The sequence below is a fragment of the Typopeltis vanoorti genome, chromosome 15 (genome assembly GCF_054136105.1).
Source record: "Typopeltis vanoorti isolate ZY-2024b chromosome 15, IOZ_Tvanoo_1.0, whole genome shotgun sequence".
In the NCBI taxonomy this organism is placed as follows: Eukaryota; Metazoa; Arthropoda; class Arachnida; order Uropygi; family Thelyphonidae; genus Typopeltis; species Typopeltis vanoorti.
Window position 1 is genome coordinate 82,381,997 of NC_143563.1, and position 13,803 is coordinate 82,395,799.

The following is a 13,803-nucleotide window of genomic DNA, read 5'->3' on the forward strand; positions in this document are numbered from 1 at the left end:
TCTATATAATAAATATGTTGTCAGTTGAATGAACCTTCCACGATGAGTCTGTCTACTCCACGGAAGATCTAGTAATAATAATAATAATAATAATAATTTCTTGTCTAACATAATTTACTTCGTTACCAATTAGGGTAGGGGAAAACCCCACTAAACTATTAGGGACATTATAGCAGATCAGATGTACATCAATATGAAGTTGGAAACCCTCATGAGGCAAAGATTTAATTAGGCAATAATTGGATGGGAATCAACTTCAGAATAAATAGTACTATTTCAGAAGTTTATAGGCTTTCACCATACTATCATTCTTTCTCCTGTTCACCAGTGTCTGCATATACTCTCAATCTATCCTCATAGCTCACATTTCTTAATCCTGATACCATCTTTGTAACTCTTCTTTGCAGTGTTTCTACAGCTTCTTCATCCACTTGGAAACCCATGAAATCATATCTGTGCACTGTGGGTTAGGTGCTATCACATCAAGGCCTTGTAAAGAGCAGAAGTGACTTTGTTATCCTTATACATCACTATTCATTTCAGCATCACAATTATCCTCTGAGCTGTATTTGCAATTTTGTTATATGTCCTTTGAACTTCTATTACCTATCCACCAAGACTCCCAGCCTCATCTGTTTCTCCAAACATAATTCCACCAATATAATATATTCTTACAAATGTGTTTCATATTGAAACCAAATATTTTTTACAGATCTAGTTCCATATTGAAACCAGACCTGTACCAATCTATTATATTGGTGGAATTATGTGTGGAGAAATGTGAGGCTTTGGAAGTCTTGGTGGATAGGAAATGGAAGTTCGAAGGACATATAGCCAAAATTGCAAATACAGCTCGGAGGATAATGTGATGCTGAAATTGAACACTGATGCGTAAGGATAAGAAAGTAGTTTTTCACTCTTTAAATATGCCTTTGGAAGTGTGACACAAAAGGTGCATAGCTTTGTACTTATTAATATTGAATATTAATAATAATATTATTGAATGCTTTATTATTTGCTCACAGTTCTATCTTATGCAATTCATTCAGTGTGTGTGTTTCATGTCATTAGTATCCCTGATTTCCCTGCTCTCTTTGCATCATCAAAAATACCTGAACATTTCAAATCTCCTGTATACCACTTTCCATCAGCCACCTGCTTATATTAGTCACCAGTGTCTGCATATACTCTCAATCTGTCCTAAAAGCCCACATTTCGTAATCAAGTTTCCCAAAATTTATATATTGAATTTCAAGTCAAATGCAGAAATCATATGGATATACACCTAAATCTCTTTTTACGCAATAGATACGTTCCTAAAAATTATGCGTAAATAGAATTTGCATAAAAAGAACTACTGACTCCATAGAAAAAGTGAAGATTGGTTCCAAACCTGAAATATAAGCAAAATAATGAAAAAACAACAACAACGTTAAATTCATTAGGATCATAAGATTTTTATTTACATTTCATGGAGAACACACATGCATATAATGAACTTTAAAAAAAAACATATTCATTTCAGTTGTTTGCTAAGGAGTCTATAAAAAAATTATGTTATTCGCTATCAGTTTCTGACAATAAACGCAAAAGCTTTCGTTTTCACGAGACTGTAATATCACTGGAACAACTAGATATGGTATTATTGTCATCGATTTCCGCCTCAACTTGTGGAATTCTTGTCATATCTTGAACAAAAGTACCACTGGTTGTTTCAGTAGTTTTAGGCATGAACTCAGTTATTAATTGCTGTGTTGATGCTTTAGATAAGTCGCGATATAATGTCTTCTCTGTATGAAGACATTAACAACTTAAGCTCATGTGAAAACTTCCCAGCACGTTCTTCATTTGGATCTTGTTTGGCAAAATAATTGCCTAAATTACTGGCCAGTTTAAGACCTTTAATTATATCAGCAATGAAAGTAGGATTATCTTGATCATTATCATTAACTTCTTCGCTTTCAGGAGTCTCAGAAACAATCTCCACTATTTCGTCTTCACTAAGAGGTTTATCAATTAACAATTCTTCGATATCTGCTGACGTAAGATCATCGAATCCTTCTCCACCAATTTTACATGCCAAACTTATTATTCTGCAGTATGATTGAAGGGAACAGGAGCATTCTCTTTAATACGTTCGGGCCAAATAACTTTCCAGCATGCATTCATAGTTTCTGGTCTCAATTCAGATAATGATAATCAAACCTGATCAATACAATCCATAATTGAAAATTTTTTCCACACATCCATAACTGTTGATTCTCTTAGATCACCATTCCCTACATCCGAGGCACCTCAGAAAAAATTACCAAAATTCTAAAAAAACATGACCTCACCTCCTGTTACAGGCCTTACAGAAAATTGGCATCCCTTATCCGCTCTACCAAAGACCAACCACTTCCCCTAGACCTACCTGGTGTATACCAGGTCCCTTGCAGTTGTAAACTGTCGTACTTTGGCCAAACAGGCAGGACAGTGAATATCAGAATTTCTGAACACAAGGACTACATCCAGTTTTACAAGTATAGCCATTCTGGTCTTCCAGACCATGCTCTGGATACTCGCCACAGAATACGGTGGAAGAAAGCAACAATAATACACCGGAGCAAATATAAATTCGAAAGATTATTTATGGAATCAGCCTCTGCCCTAAGAAACTCTCCAAACCTCAACAAATTTGGTTGTATGCGACTGCCCCAAATTTGGGAGGCATACATCAGCAGACCTTCAGCCCAACGGCCAAGAACGCCTACTTAGCCCGCCAGAGGGCACCATCAGGACTTCTAGGAGAACGATAGCTTCATATCTTCATTCTCAGTTACTGTATTGTTAGTGCCTGTGTGCACCTGCCTTTTTTGTAAGTTCCTTTAGAAAATGGCAATGTGACATTGCCGAAATATCGGAAATATCTATTAAAGTATAATTTAATTTATATTCGGATCTACGTTGTTTCAATTCCCTAATTGATTTAGAAAAACATCCATAACTGACAGTGTTTCATCATCATTTAGCTTGTTCAAAACATACTGAAATGTTAATCTGATATAATATTGTAATCTGGTGATGCATTTCATTGTTCCCAGCAGCTGAACTGTCAGGTCTGTAAACACATCATCATCATCAAATTCCTGCCATGTACCCAGAAGGGGTGTACAGGATATGATAGTACTACATGAAAAAATTATATCATTACTAACTTCCTATCTACGATTTTCCTACAAATCAGTCTGTTACTCGTCAAGACTCCAACATTATCAGATCTTATATTTCTATCTTCTAAGGCGCTTTGTACCGTATCAATCCACCTATATCTTGGTCTTCCACTGGGTCGTTTTGCTGCCAACATAGCAGAGAACACTTTTTTGCTAATCTTTCCTCGCCCATTCTGTTTAAGTGACCATACCACCTGAGATTAGCTCGGCTAACGCATTCCTGGGTGCTGACAATGTCAAGTTCTTTCCTAATATCCTTGTTTTTAATATGATATTGCCATTGATGCCATCTGTTCACGCCTATAATCTTTCTCAGGACTCTCATATCTGCTGCCTCTAGTCTTTGGTCAAGTGTTTTACTTCTGACCCAGCTCTCACATCCATAAGTTAAAACTGGTTTGACACTGTCTTGTATACAGCTAATTTAGTATTCCGACTAATTTTTCTCTTATTCCATATGAATTTATTCAATTGACTTCCCACCATACCAGCTTTGCTGATTCTGTTGTCTATTTCTATATTTAATTTACCATCTTCAGTAAAAATCATGCCTAAGTAGCTAAAATGTTTCACTTGTTCCACAGGTTCTCCATTCACAACACAGTTGACATTTTCAATGATTCTGCCTATTTTCATTGTCTTTGTCTTTTTATTGCCGACCTTCATACCATATCTATTACAACAGCTATTCAATTTAGTCAGAGAATCTTGCAGACTTGTAGCGGATTTATTTAGAAGTATAACATCATCCACATAAAGCAAAGAGCTGACATTAACATCTCCAATTTTGATATCATGTTTAATACCACTTTCTTTATAATGTGATCCATATAGATAATGTATAACAGAGGGGATAATGTACATCCTTGTCTCACACCAGATTTAACATTAAACCATCTTCCTTTACTTCCTTCAATTCTAACTGCTGACTTACAACTCAAATAAAGACTAAGTATTGCTTGATATAATGCCTCATTGACACCATATAACTGTAGCCTATTGAATAGCTTCTCTCTTGGCACCTTGTCATATGCCTTTTCCAAATCGACAAAACTTAAATACAGATCTTTGTTATATTCCCATGCTTTCTCGACTATTTGTTGTAAAGTGAAGATCTGATCCTGACAGCCTCTATTTGGCCTGAATCCAGCTTGTTCTTCACCAAGCTTCTCTTCCACAATTCTTCTCAGCCGTTTCTCAAGTATACTTGCATAGATCTTGCCAGGAACACTCAGTAGGGAAATACCTCTGTAATTCTCACATTCAGTTTTATTTCCCTTTTTATATATGGGTACTATGAGAGCTCTACTCCAATCATCAGGAATTCGTCCCTCTGTCCTGGCTTTCTGAACTATGCAGTGCAGCCACTGTAAGACTCTTATACCATTCTGGTCGAATATCATCTACTCCAGCTGCCTTTCTACATTTCAAGCCTTTGATGGCTTTTTCTACTTCAAGTATGGATATGTATTCCTGACTGCATGCCTGGTCAGTGTGTTTTACCACTGTGCTGTCATCACTGCTTGTTTCATTTAGCAGTTTTTCAAAGTAATTACTCCATACTTCAAGGATATCTTTTTCTCCAGTTTTCATATCACCTTTATCATCTCTAACTCCTTTTACAGCACTCTTTCCTCCATTCCTAAGCTTCTTCAACAACCTCCAGAATATTTTGCCACCTTCTTGATATTCATTTTCTATATTCTTGCCAAAGTCCTCCCATGACTTTTGTTTAGCTTGTTTTACACAGTGTTTAGCATTCTTGCATTTGTCTCTATATTCTCTAAGAGCACAAGCTGACTTATTTGCCAGGAACTTTTGATATGCTTTCTTCTTTTCCATCACTGCCTCTTTAACTTCCTGTGTCCACCAGGGAGTTCTGATTTTTTTATTCTTGCAGACAACCTCACCACATGTCTCTCTGGCAGAATCAATCAATGTTTTCTTCAGAGTTTGCCACTGAATCTCCAAGTAATCAATGAAACTTTTCTTATTCCTTGCCTCTTCTCTCCATGTGAATTTGTGCACATTTTTATGTTGGAACATGGTGTTAGTAATTACCGGTCCATGTCCTGAGCAGAAATCCAACAGATATTTGCCATTGTTATTAGCTTTGCTCTTTTCTCCAAATTTTCCCAAAATATTTTTGTATGTCTCACAATCATTTCCTACTCTACTATTTAGATCCCCAACAAGGACCAACTTTTCCTTTTTCATTGTGTCAGTTGCTTTTTCTAAAGCCTCAAAAAATTCTTCCACTTCTGCCTTAGTAGAACCTTCTGTGGGACCATAGGCACAAATAAGTCTCATTGTCCAGTTCCCCATTCTCATATTTGCCCACATTACTCTACTTGAGACTGACTGCCATTCAAGAAGATTAGCCTCGTATTTTGTGTTGAATACTATGGCTACTCCTTCTTTTCCTTGATTGTCATTGCCTGAATATAACATTTTGTATTTATTGCTCAGAAAGATCTCACGAGTTTTGGTCTTTTTTGTTTCAGTCACTCCTATTATGTCGATCTGGTACTTATCTAATTCCTCAGCTAGCTCCATTTCTTTGCCATTCAGGCTTCTTACGTTGATAGTACCAATCTTTAACTCTGTTGATGTTGAGTTGGGGTTTGTTTTCAGATTTGTTCCAGTAGCTGACTTTTCGCTGTTCGCCCTGGTTCCCTGGCGAAAACAACGGGAGCCTTGTTTAACTGGGTGACGCCCCAGCCGGCATGAAATTTTGTCATGTTGTACCATCATTTTTTATTTTGGTTTAACCAATAAGAATACAATTTGGTCGGCTAAATCCCAAATTGCCAGCCCATCCTCGTTCGTTCAGTATCCAAGTAGATACACAACAGGGTGCAATACGAGAAGGTGAAGATTGAACATTAGGTCAGAAGCCCTGGTCAGTTCTCCGCAATCCTTTTAAAGGCTATGTGGAGATCTCCTCTCAGTTATACAGCTTTGACCCTTAAGCGCCCCATCTGTAAACACACCACCATAAATTTCATTCTTCTAGCCTCCATTCCATATCAAATTTTCCTGCTTGATAGTGCTTTACTCTTCTAACTGATTCACCTTTAGTCATCATCAAGGAATCCATATGATTTCTACATTTGACTTGAAATTCAATATATTGGAGTGGGAGAGGATGTATACTATGAATAGAACGACTACAATACAAAGACATAGTATCATTGCCATTCCTTCATACATAATCACCACCCATCAGAGTTCATTGTTACTTACGAGAATGCACAATGGATCAACTAGCTATATTGCTTTATTATATATTTATATGTTTCACCCTTAATTTTTCAATATATATATATATATATATATATATGTAAAATGTGTTGTTCATTTATTGTCATATTGAATAAAATTATGTATATGTGTACATACACAGGGATGTGCAAGTAATCCACATGACTCAGAATCCCAGGCTGCTCTTCGAAGAGCTGCTGAAGAATTAAGAAATGCAACCAATGCTGCAGCAAGTAATGCCCTGAAACGTAAGCTTATTAGAAGACTAGAGGTACGTAAATATTATTTAACTTTTATGATAGCAGGTGTTTCTTATATACAGCCAATCTTCCAAGGGGGGGGGGGGGGATGGACTAATGATGACATGCACATCAGTGATGATTTATCATCACTGAATACACATGAAAAAATAGATAAGGTTTATAACTACAGTAGAATCTTAATATCAGTGTCCTTACTTACACTGATTTCCATATTCACCAGTAATTTTTTTGTCTCTGATTTGCACATCTCCAAAACTATTTCTGGTTGTTGACAAGCATAATCTGAGCTGATGTTGAGTTATATATAGGAGCATGGCACTATTTTCTTTCTTTCTTATATACGACCTTCTTAGCCTGCATGTGCAGTGGTCTTGCTAAAATGAGGAAGTTCAGCTAATTTTACTTAACATTTATTTGTATCCCACTAGTAATATTTAAACATCTAGTTTAAAAAAAATTTACTTGTGAGGCTAATAAAGCAAAAGTTTGCTGAGACTTTCATATAGGAAGTGAATTCAGTTACTAAAATGTTTTGGATGATATGTAATGTTCTATAATAAATTTAGTTTAATCCTTTATCCAAGTGTAAGCAAAGTTTGCGCGTGAAGTATCTTCAGGACTGAGGCAACTCGTGGTAAAGGTGGACCACGCTCTTATCACCACTTGTCTTAGTATCTCCCATAATGCAAAGCACATCTCCTTGCAGACATGTATAATGCTATGCATTAAGGGAAGGGCCACTACCCAGACCAGTTTTGACCTTTATTGAGGTTTCGTCAGTTGGAGCCAGACCCAGAGATGGTGATACTAAGGTGGAAGCAATGGAGAAGTCATATTTACTTATACGAGCTGCCAAAAGGTGTCTCACCTTATTATTAAATTACTCTGGATTTAGAGAAAGATGTTAGAGAAACATCTTTCTCTGGTGAATTGCTGGTGAATGTATCTGCTTGTATTTCTGTTTACAGAAAACACTGTATAGGTTTTCTGTAAACAGAGAAAACCATACAGGCAGATACATTCACCAGCAATCTCCCCATCTCACAACAATATGGGGTTATAAAACACTATATAACAGGGCAAAATTAATCTGTTCAGATGACAATGCCCTAACCACTGAACTAAACCACATCCTTAACACTTTCTTAGCCAATGGCTACAACCATCAAAAAAGTCAAAAAATATTAAAGCCAGTTAATCCCCTGCCCTCTTCATAACAGATTATACTAAATCCATCACCATTCCCTATATCCAGGGCACCTCTGAAAAGTTAACCAAAATCTTAAAAAAATATGACCTGACTTCTTGTTACAAACCATATAATATATTGGCATCCCTTATCTGCTCCAACAAAGACCAGCTAGACCCACCTGGAGTATACCAGGTCCCTTGCAGCTGTAAACTGTCCTGCTTTGGCCAAACAGGCAGGACAGCAAATGTCAGGATTTCAGAACACAAAGACTACATCCGGTCACTCTGGACTTGCAGATCATGCTCTAGATACCCTCCGCAGAACATGTTGGAAGAAAGCCACGTTAATACACCACAGTAAATTTAAATGTGAAAGATTGTTCATGGAATCAGCAATCAGTCTCAGCTCTAAAAAACATTCCAAAGCTCAACAAATTTGGGTGCATGAAACTCCCAAATTTGGGAAGCTTGCATCTTGAGAACTTCAGCCCAACAGCCAAGACAACCTAATATAGCCCACTGCGGGACATCTTTAGGACTCTAAGAACAACAGTAGTTTTCTCTCTTCTGCCTCATTTGCTTTTTGTAGTGCCTGCATGCATGTGTCATATTTGTATGTTCCCATGAAGATGGCAATGTGACACTGCCGAAATATAGGAGGTATTTATTAAAGTTTCTTTTAATTAATATCCCAGTATACGTTGTAATTTCCTTAAATAATTTAATAGTCATGTGTTACCAACGTATAAGCCTTTCTACAAGAATCAGATGGTTCACTATCTTTTTCCAGTTACAGCAAACCAACACATACAGGAAGATATCTACATAAACAATCACATTATCATCCAGCCCAACAGTATGGCATTTTAAAAATCCTTATACACAGAGCCAGAGCTATTTGTTTGAATGATACAGCTCTGTCCACAGAACTCAAATATCTGCACCATACATCCTTGGCTAACGGCTACAATTCCTACAAAATAGATAAAATACTACATAGCCCCATTATCCCTCTCTCTCTCTCCCCAATACACAGTAACACAACATTACCATTTCTATTTCCTATGTCAGAGGTACATCAGAAAAGAAAACCAATGAACTGACGAAACATGGCCTTTGCACCACATTCAAACCGCATGCTAAATTCGCAAGTATGATCCACTCGCCTAAGAATAAACTTCACCTTCTAGCATGCCCTGGAGTGTATGAGGTTCCCTGTGACTTGGCCTACTGTGAGCAAACAGGAAGATTGGTTAACATCCACTTGGAAGAACATTAAAAATATTCGCTACTATTATTATGGCAAGTCAGGACTGGCAGACCATGCTTTGCACACCCTTTCACCCAGAATTAGAGGGAAGAAAATGAATGTGCTATTTCAAAGTCATTACAGATCCGAAAGATTATTTTTTGAGTCAGCCATGGCTACGAAAAATTCTCCTAACCCCTGAACAAATATGGTTGCATTAATTTTTCCAAAAATTTATGAAACTCTTATTTTAAGAGAGATTCCCGCTTAGCTGTAATTTTTTTTTTTTTACATTAATGGGTGTCAAAATATGACTTTAAATCTAGAAATTATATTCTTGGTTTAATCTTTATCCAAGCACAAGCAAACAAAGTTTGTGCCTGAAATATTTTCAGGACTGGACAACTCGTATATATAGAAGCTAATGTTTTCACATCACTTGCCTTAGCATCCCATAATGCAAAGCACATCTCTTTACGGACATGTATAATGCTATGCATTATGTGAAGGGTCACTATCCAGACCAATTTTGACCTTTATTAATGTTCTCATCAGTCAGAGTTAGATTCTTGGACCAAGAGGTGATACCAAGGTTGAAGTAATGCAGAAGTCTTATTTCCATATATGAGTAGCCAAAAGGTGTCACCTTATTATTAAAATACTCTGGATTAGAGATAGTTGTTGGAATTTTTCACTTGGTTATACTATAAATTAAAGATGCCTAAAGGATTAAAACGAGAATATAATTTCTTGGCATCTTTAATTTATAGTATAACCAACTGGAAAAACTTCCAAGGACTTGAGATCTTTTGTCCGTTACAATTGTATTGTTTCACTTACTCACTGTCTCATATACAAGTTGTGTTGTTCTCTGATGATGCTGATTTGAAATTCAGCAAAATATAAGCAGCTAATAAAACATCTTTTGAAAAATATTAATAGTTTGTTTGGTGTTATTAATACTATTAAAAATAAGTTACGAATAACCATCAACACTTAAGCTTATCTGTTACATCTCATCTCGTCTCATCTTCCTTTTGCCCTCTTTTACCTTGCGGTGTCGAAGGTTTATTAATCATCTGACCTCAAACCATTCACAGGATAAGGTGGTCAGCCCTACTCCCTGGTGTATCCTATGTCCTGCAGTGTTGAGTTCTCAAGGCAAGTTTGCCTGCTTTGCGGGATGAAAAACCCCCAGGATAAACTGGGGAATAAACCCTATTGTCCATGCCCAAGACCAGCTAACTTGACTGTGGCCGAGGAAGGATCTTCCTCAGCCATAGCCATTCTAATATCTGTTAGATATTAGAAAAAGTGATTAATGACATACTTCTCCGGTATTTAAAAAGCAATGATCTTCTCTTCAATACACAGTGTAGCTTCCATAAACATTGTTCAACTTTGAACCGTTTGGTTCATTTAGAAACTTGTATAAGAGAAGAACATTGGTTTCAGTTTTCTCTGACATGGAAGATGCTGAAGATGCTGATGACACAGTTTGGAGATATGGCTTATTAAAAGAACACTCTAACCTAGGTCTCAGAGGAGACTTCCCTGCATTTATTAAAAACTTTAACTGAGTCATCTATCTCTGAGTGGGAAGTATGTGTCTTTGCCATATTATCAAAGACAGGGTGTGCCCCAGAGCTCTCTCTCTCTTAGGTATGACAGTTTTTGCTTAATTACTGAACAGCTTCCTCTCACTGTAGGCATATGTTGATGATTTCACAATTTACTGTTATAACATGAGGGTAATTGAAAGACAACTTTAGCAAGCAATTGATCATTTCCCTTCATGGGCTCTTTGTAATGGGTTCAGTTTTCTGCAGAAAAAAAGTCTGTATACACTTCTTTTGAAAGCACAGTCTTCACTCAGGTCCTGAATTGAGAATGAGGCAAATTGTTATTCCAGTACTAACAGAAACCAAGTTCTTGCAGCTCATCTTTGATAGAAAATTTACAGTCCTTGCACACATTCGTCAACCAAAAGAAAAGTGCAAAAGAGCATCGAATCTCCTTCACACTCTGTCTTTTATTGGATGGGGTGCAGATCAGTCTGCATTGTTTCATCATTATTGTGTACTTATACATTCAAAGCTAGATTATGGATCTTGAATCTGTTGTTTTACAAGGCAGAATAACTTGTGATGTTTGGATCCCATCCATTATCATTACTACTGGGGCCTTTTGCATCGCCCACTCAAAGTCTTTATTTTGAAGCAAATAAACTTGCTCTGTCATTTAGATGGAAATAGTTGTGTCTTAACTGTGCTGTAAAAATAAAGTTTCTTCCACAGCATCTTACGTGGACTGGTATCTTTTCTCTGCATTGGTAAGCTCAATATCGCATGCATGAGCCTTCCATACTTTCTTTTGGTATGCATGTTAAAGAGATTATACCAGCTTTGGCATGAATGTTGACAACATTACCTGCACCAAACATAGCAGCATTCCTCCATGGCAGGTTTGTACTCTATCCAGAAACCTCTCATTTTGTTAACTACTACAGAAGTCTCATACTCCATTATCTGTGTTGTTGCAATTGTATTAATGCACACAGAGTAGTCTACTCTTATTTCTTGTGCATTTTCTTGGATTTAGCGAAGGCATTTGACAGGGTGCGACATGATAAGCTGATATTTAAGTTGCAGTACATGGGTTTGGATGTTAGGTTGGTCAACTGGATTCAGGATTGGCTGTTCGATAGGTATCAGAGAGTTGTGTATGGTGGGGAAGTTTCAAGGAGGCAGAAGGTTACAAGTGGGGTCCTACAAGGCTCAGTACTGGGAATTATATTTTTTAACCTTTATATCAATGACATTGTCAGTGGATTGCAGGGGGATATTCAGTTGTTTGCGAATGATGTGAAGCTGGGAAAGGTTATTAGTAATAGTGCAGATGTGGTAGCCCTGCAAGAGGATTTGAATAAACTAGACAGATGGGCAAATGAATGTGGGGTATTGGTTTAATGCAGCAAAATGTAAGATCTTGAGGTTTGGGACACTTCATACTCTCTTGGAGGAGTTGCACTGGAGGAGTAGGGACAACAGATCAAGAGCCCCTGAATTTCAGGATAGAAACCTGAAATTCGGGGGCCATATTGCAAAGATGGTGAAGGTAACATTGAGGATTGCTGCAATACTGAGAAGGACGCTGACCTGCTGCGATAAGTTATCATTCTGTTGTATAAGACCCTTATCAGACCCTTAGACTATTGTCAAATTTGGTCCCCAGGATTTAAAGGGGATAAATTAACTGTGGAAAGGGTACAGAGGTAGATAACAAAGATGGTTTCAGGACTGTACAATGTTAGTTATGAGGATCTGCTGAAGGAATGTGGACTGCAGAATTTGGTAGATAGAAGAAGGAGAGGTGATATGATTGAGACTTTTAAACTGTTGAGAGGTGGTTACAGGATTGACACTGGGGAGTTCTTTCTCTTGTTGAACAGCAAGAAGGAGTGATGACAAGGCACCATCCCTGGAAGTTACGAAAGGAAGCTGTGAGCAAGAGGATGAGGAGTGGTTTCTTTACATGGAGGGTGGTTGAACCGTGGAATGCATTGCCTGATAGAGTGGTGAGCATGAGAATGGTCAGTGAGTTCAAGGAGTGGTATGGTAGACTTTGTGTTTCCTAGGAGGAATCTCCTGCGATGAATCTTGATAGACTTTCTGTTTCCTAGGAAGGATCCCCCACAATGAATCTTTTTACTCCATGGAGGCCTGAATAATAATAATAATAATTTATACTGATGGTTCAAAATCAGAGATCTTTATTGGCTGTGCTTCTTGAAATTACTATTTCCAACAAGATCCCACTTGATTGTAGCAATTATACAGAAGAATCGCATGCCATTTAGCTTGCACTTGCGCATATAAAAGAAATCCACTACCAAAGTCTGTAATTTATATGAACTCACCGAGTTCTTTACAGGCTATCTTCTCTTCTATGTACAATCCACATCTAATGCTGTGAAGGTGTTACATCTGTTATACAACATAGACTCTTAATTTGGATGTTCAGTTGTGCTTGATTCCCAGCCACATTGGAATTAACAGAAATGAGATTGCAGCTGCAAGATCAGTGCATACTTTTTTGACGTGCTGTTTGACATTACCATATACTGACTACACATGGTTTATAAGATCGAAGCTAATTGCTGAATGGTAATCATCATGGAGGGAAGCAATGGCAAAAAAATTGTATGAGATTAAGCTTGAAATTAAGCATTGGTAGCCTCGTTAACATAGAAACATGAGAGAGAGAGGAAGTTATTCCTGCTAGGCTCTGCATGGGTCACAATCATCTTAAATTTTCTTATTTACTGAGGGCTAATGACCCATGCATTTGTGAAAAATGCAATACTCATTTTACTATTTGTCATATTCTAGTGGAGTGCCAGCAGTTCAAATGAGACATGAATGGAATATTTACCTATGTAGCTGAGCCATATACAGTCATACCCCGAAGTTGTGCGGTAGGTGGGACCAACAAAAAGCGCGAAGTCGAACTCGTGTAACTTGGGTATAATTTTGCATACAAGCATACAAGATATTAGTTAATTGGGACCAAAGGTTTACAAAAACACATATATTTTTTAAGAACTATAATCATAATTGTAGTT

General features: G+C 37.3%; 1 protein-coding gene across 1 annotated transcript in view; it reads left to right on the plus strand.

Moving 5' to 3' along the window:
- rhea (Talin_middle and talin-RS domain-containing protein rhea) overlaps positions 1–13,803 on the plus strand; it is a 709,058-nt gene that overhangs the window by 362,203 nt on the left and 333,052 nt on the right. The window contains exon 25 of the mRNA XM_090405775.1: positions 6,619–6,747. Within this exon, the coding sequence (XP_090261901.1) occupies positions 6,619–6,747 (129 nt within the window). The remainder of the gene's footprint in view (positions 1–6,618; positions 6,748–13,803) is intronic.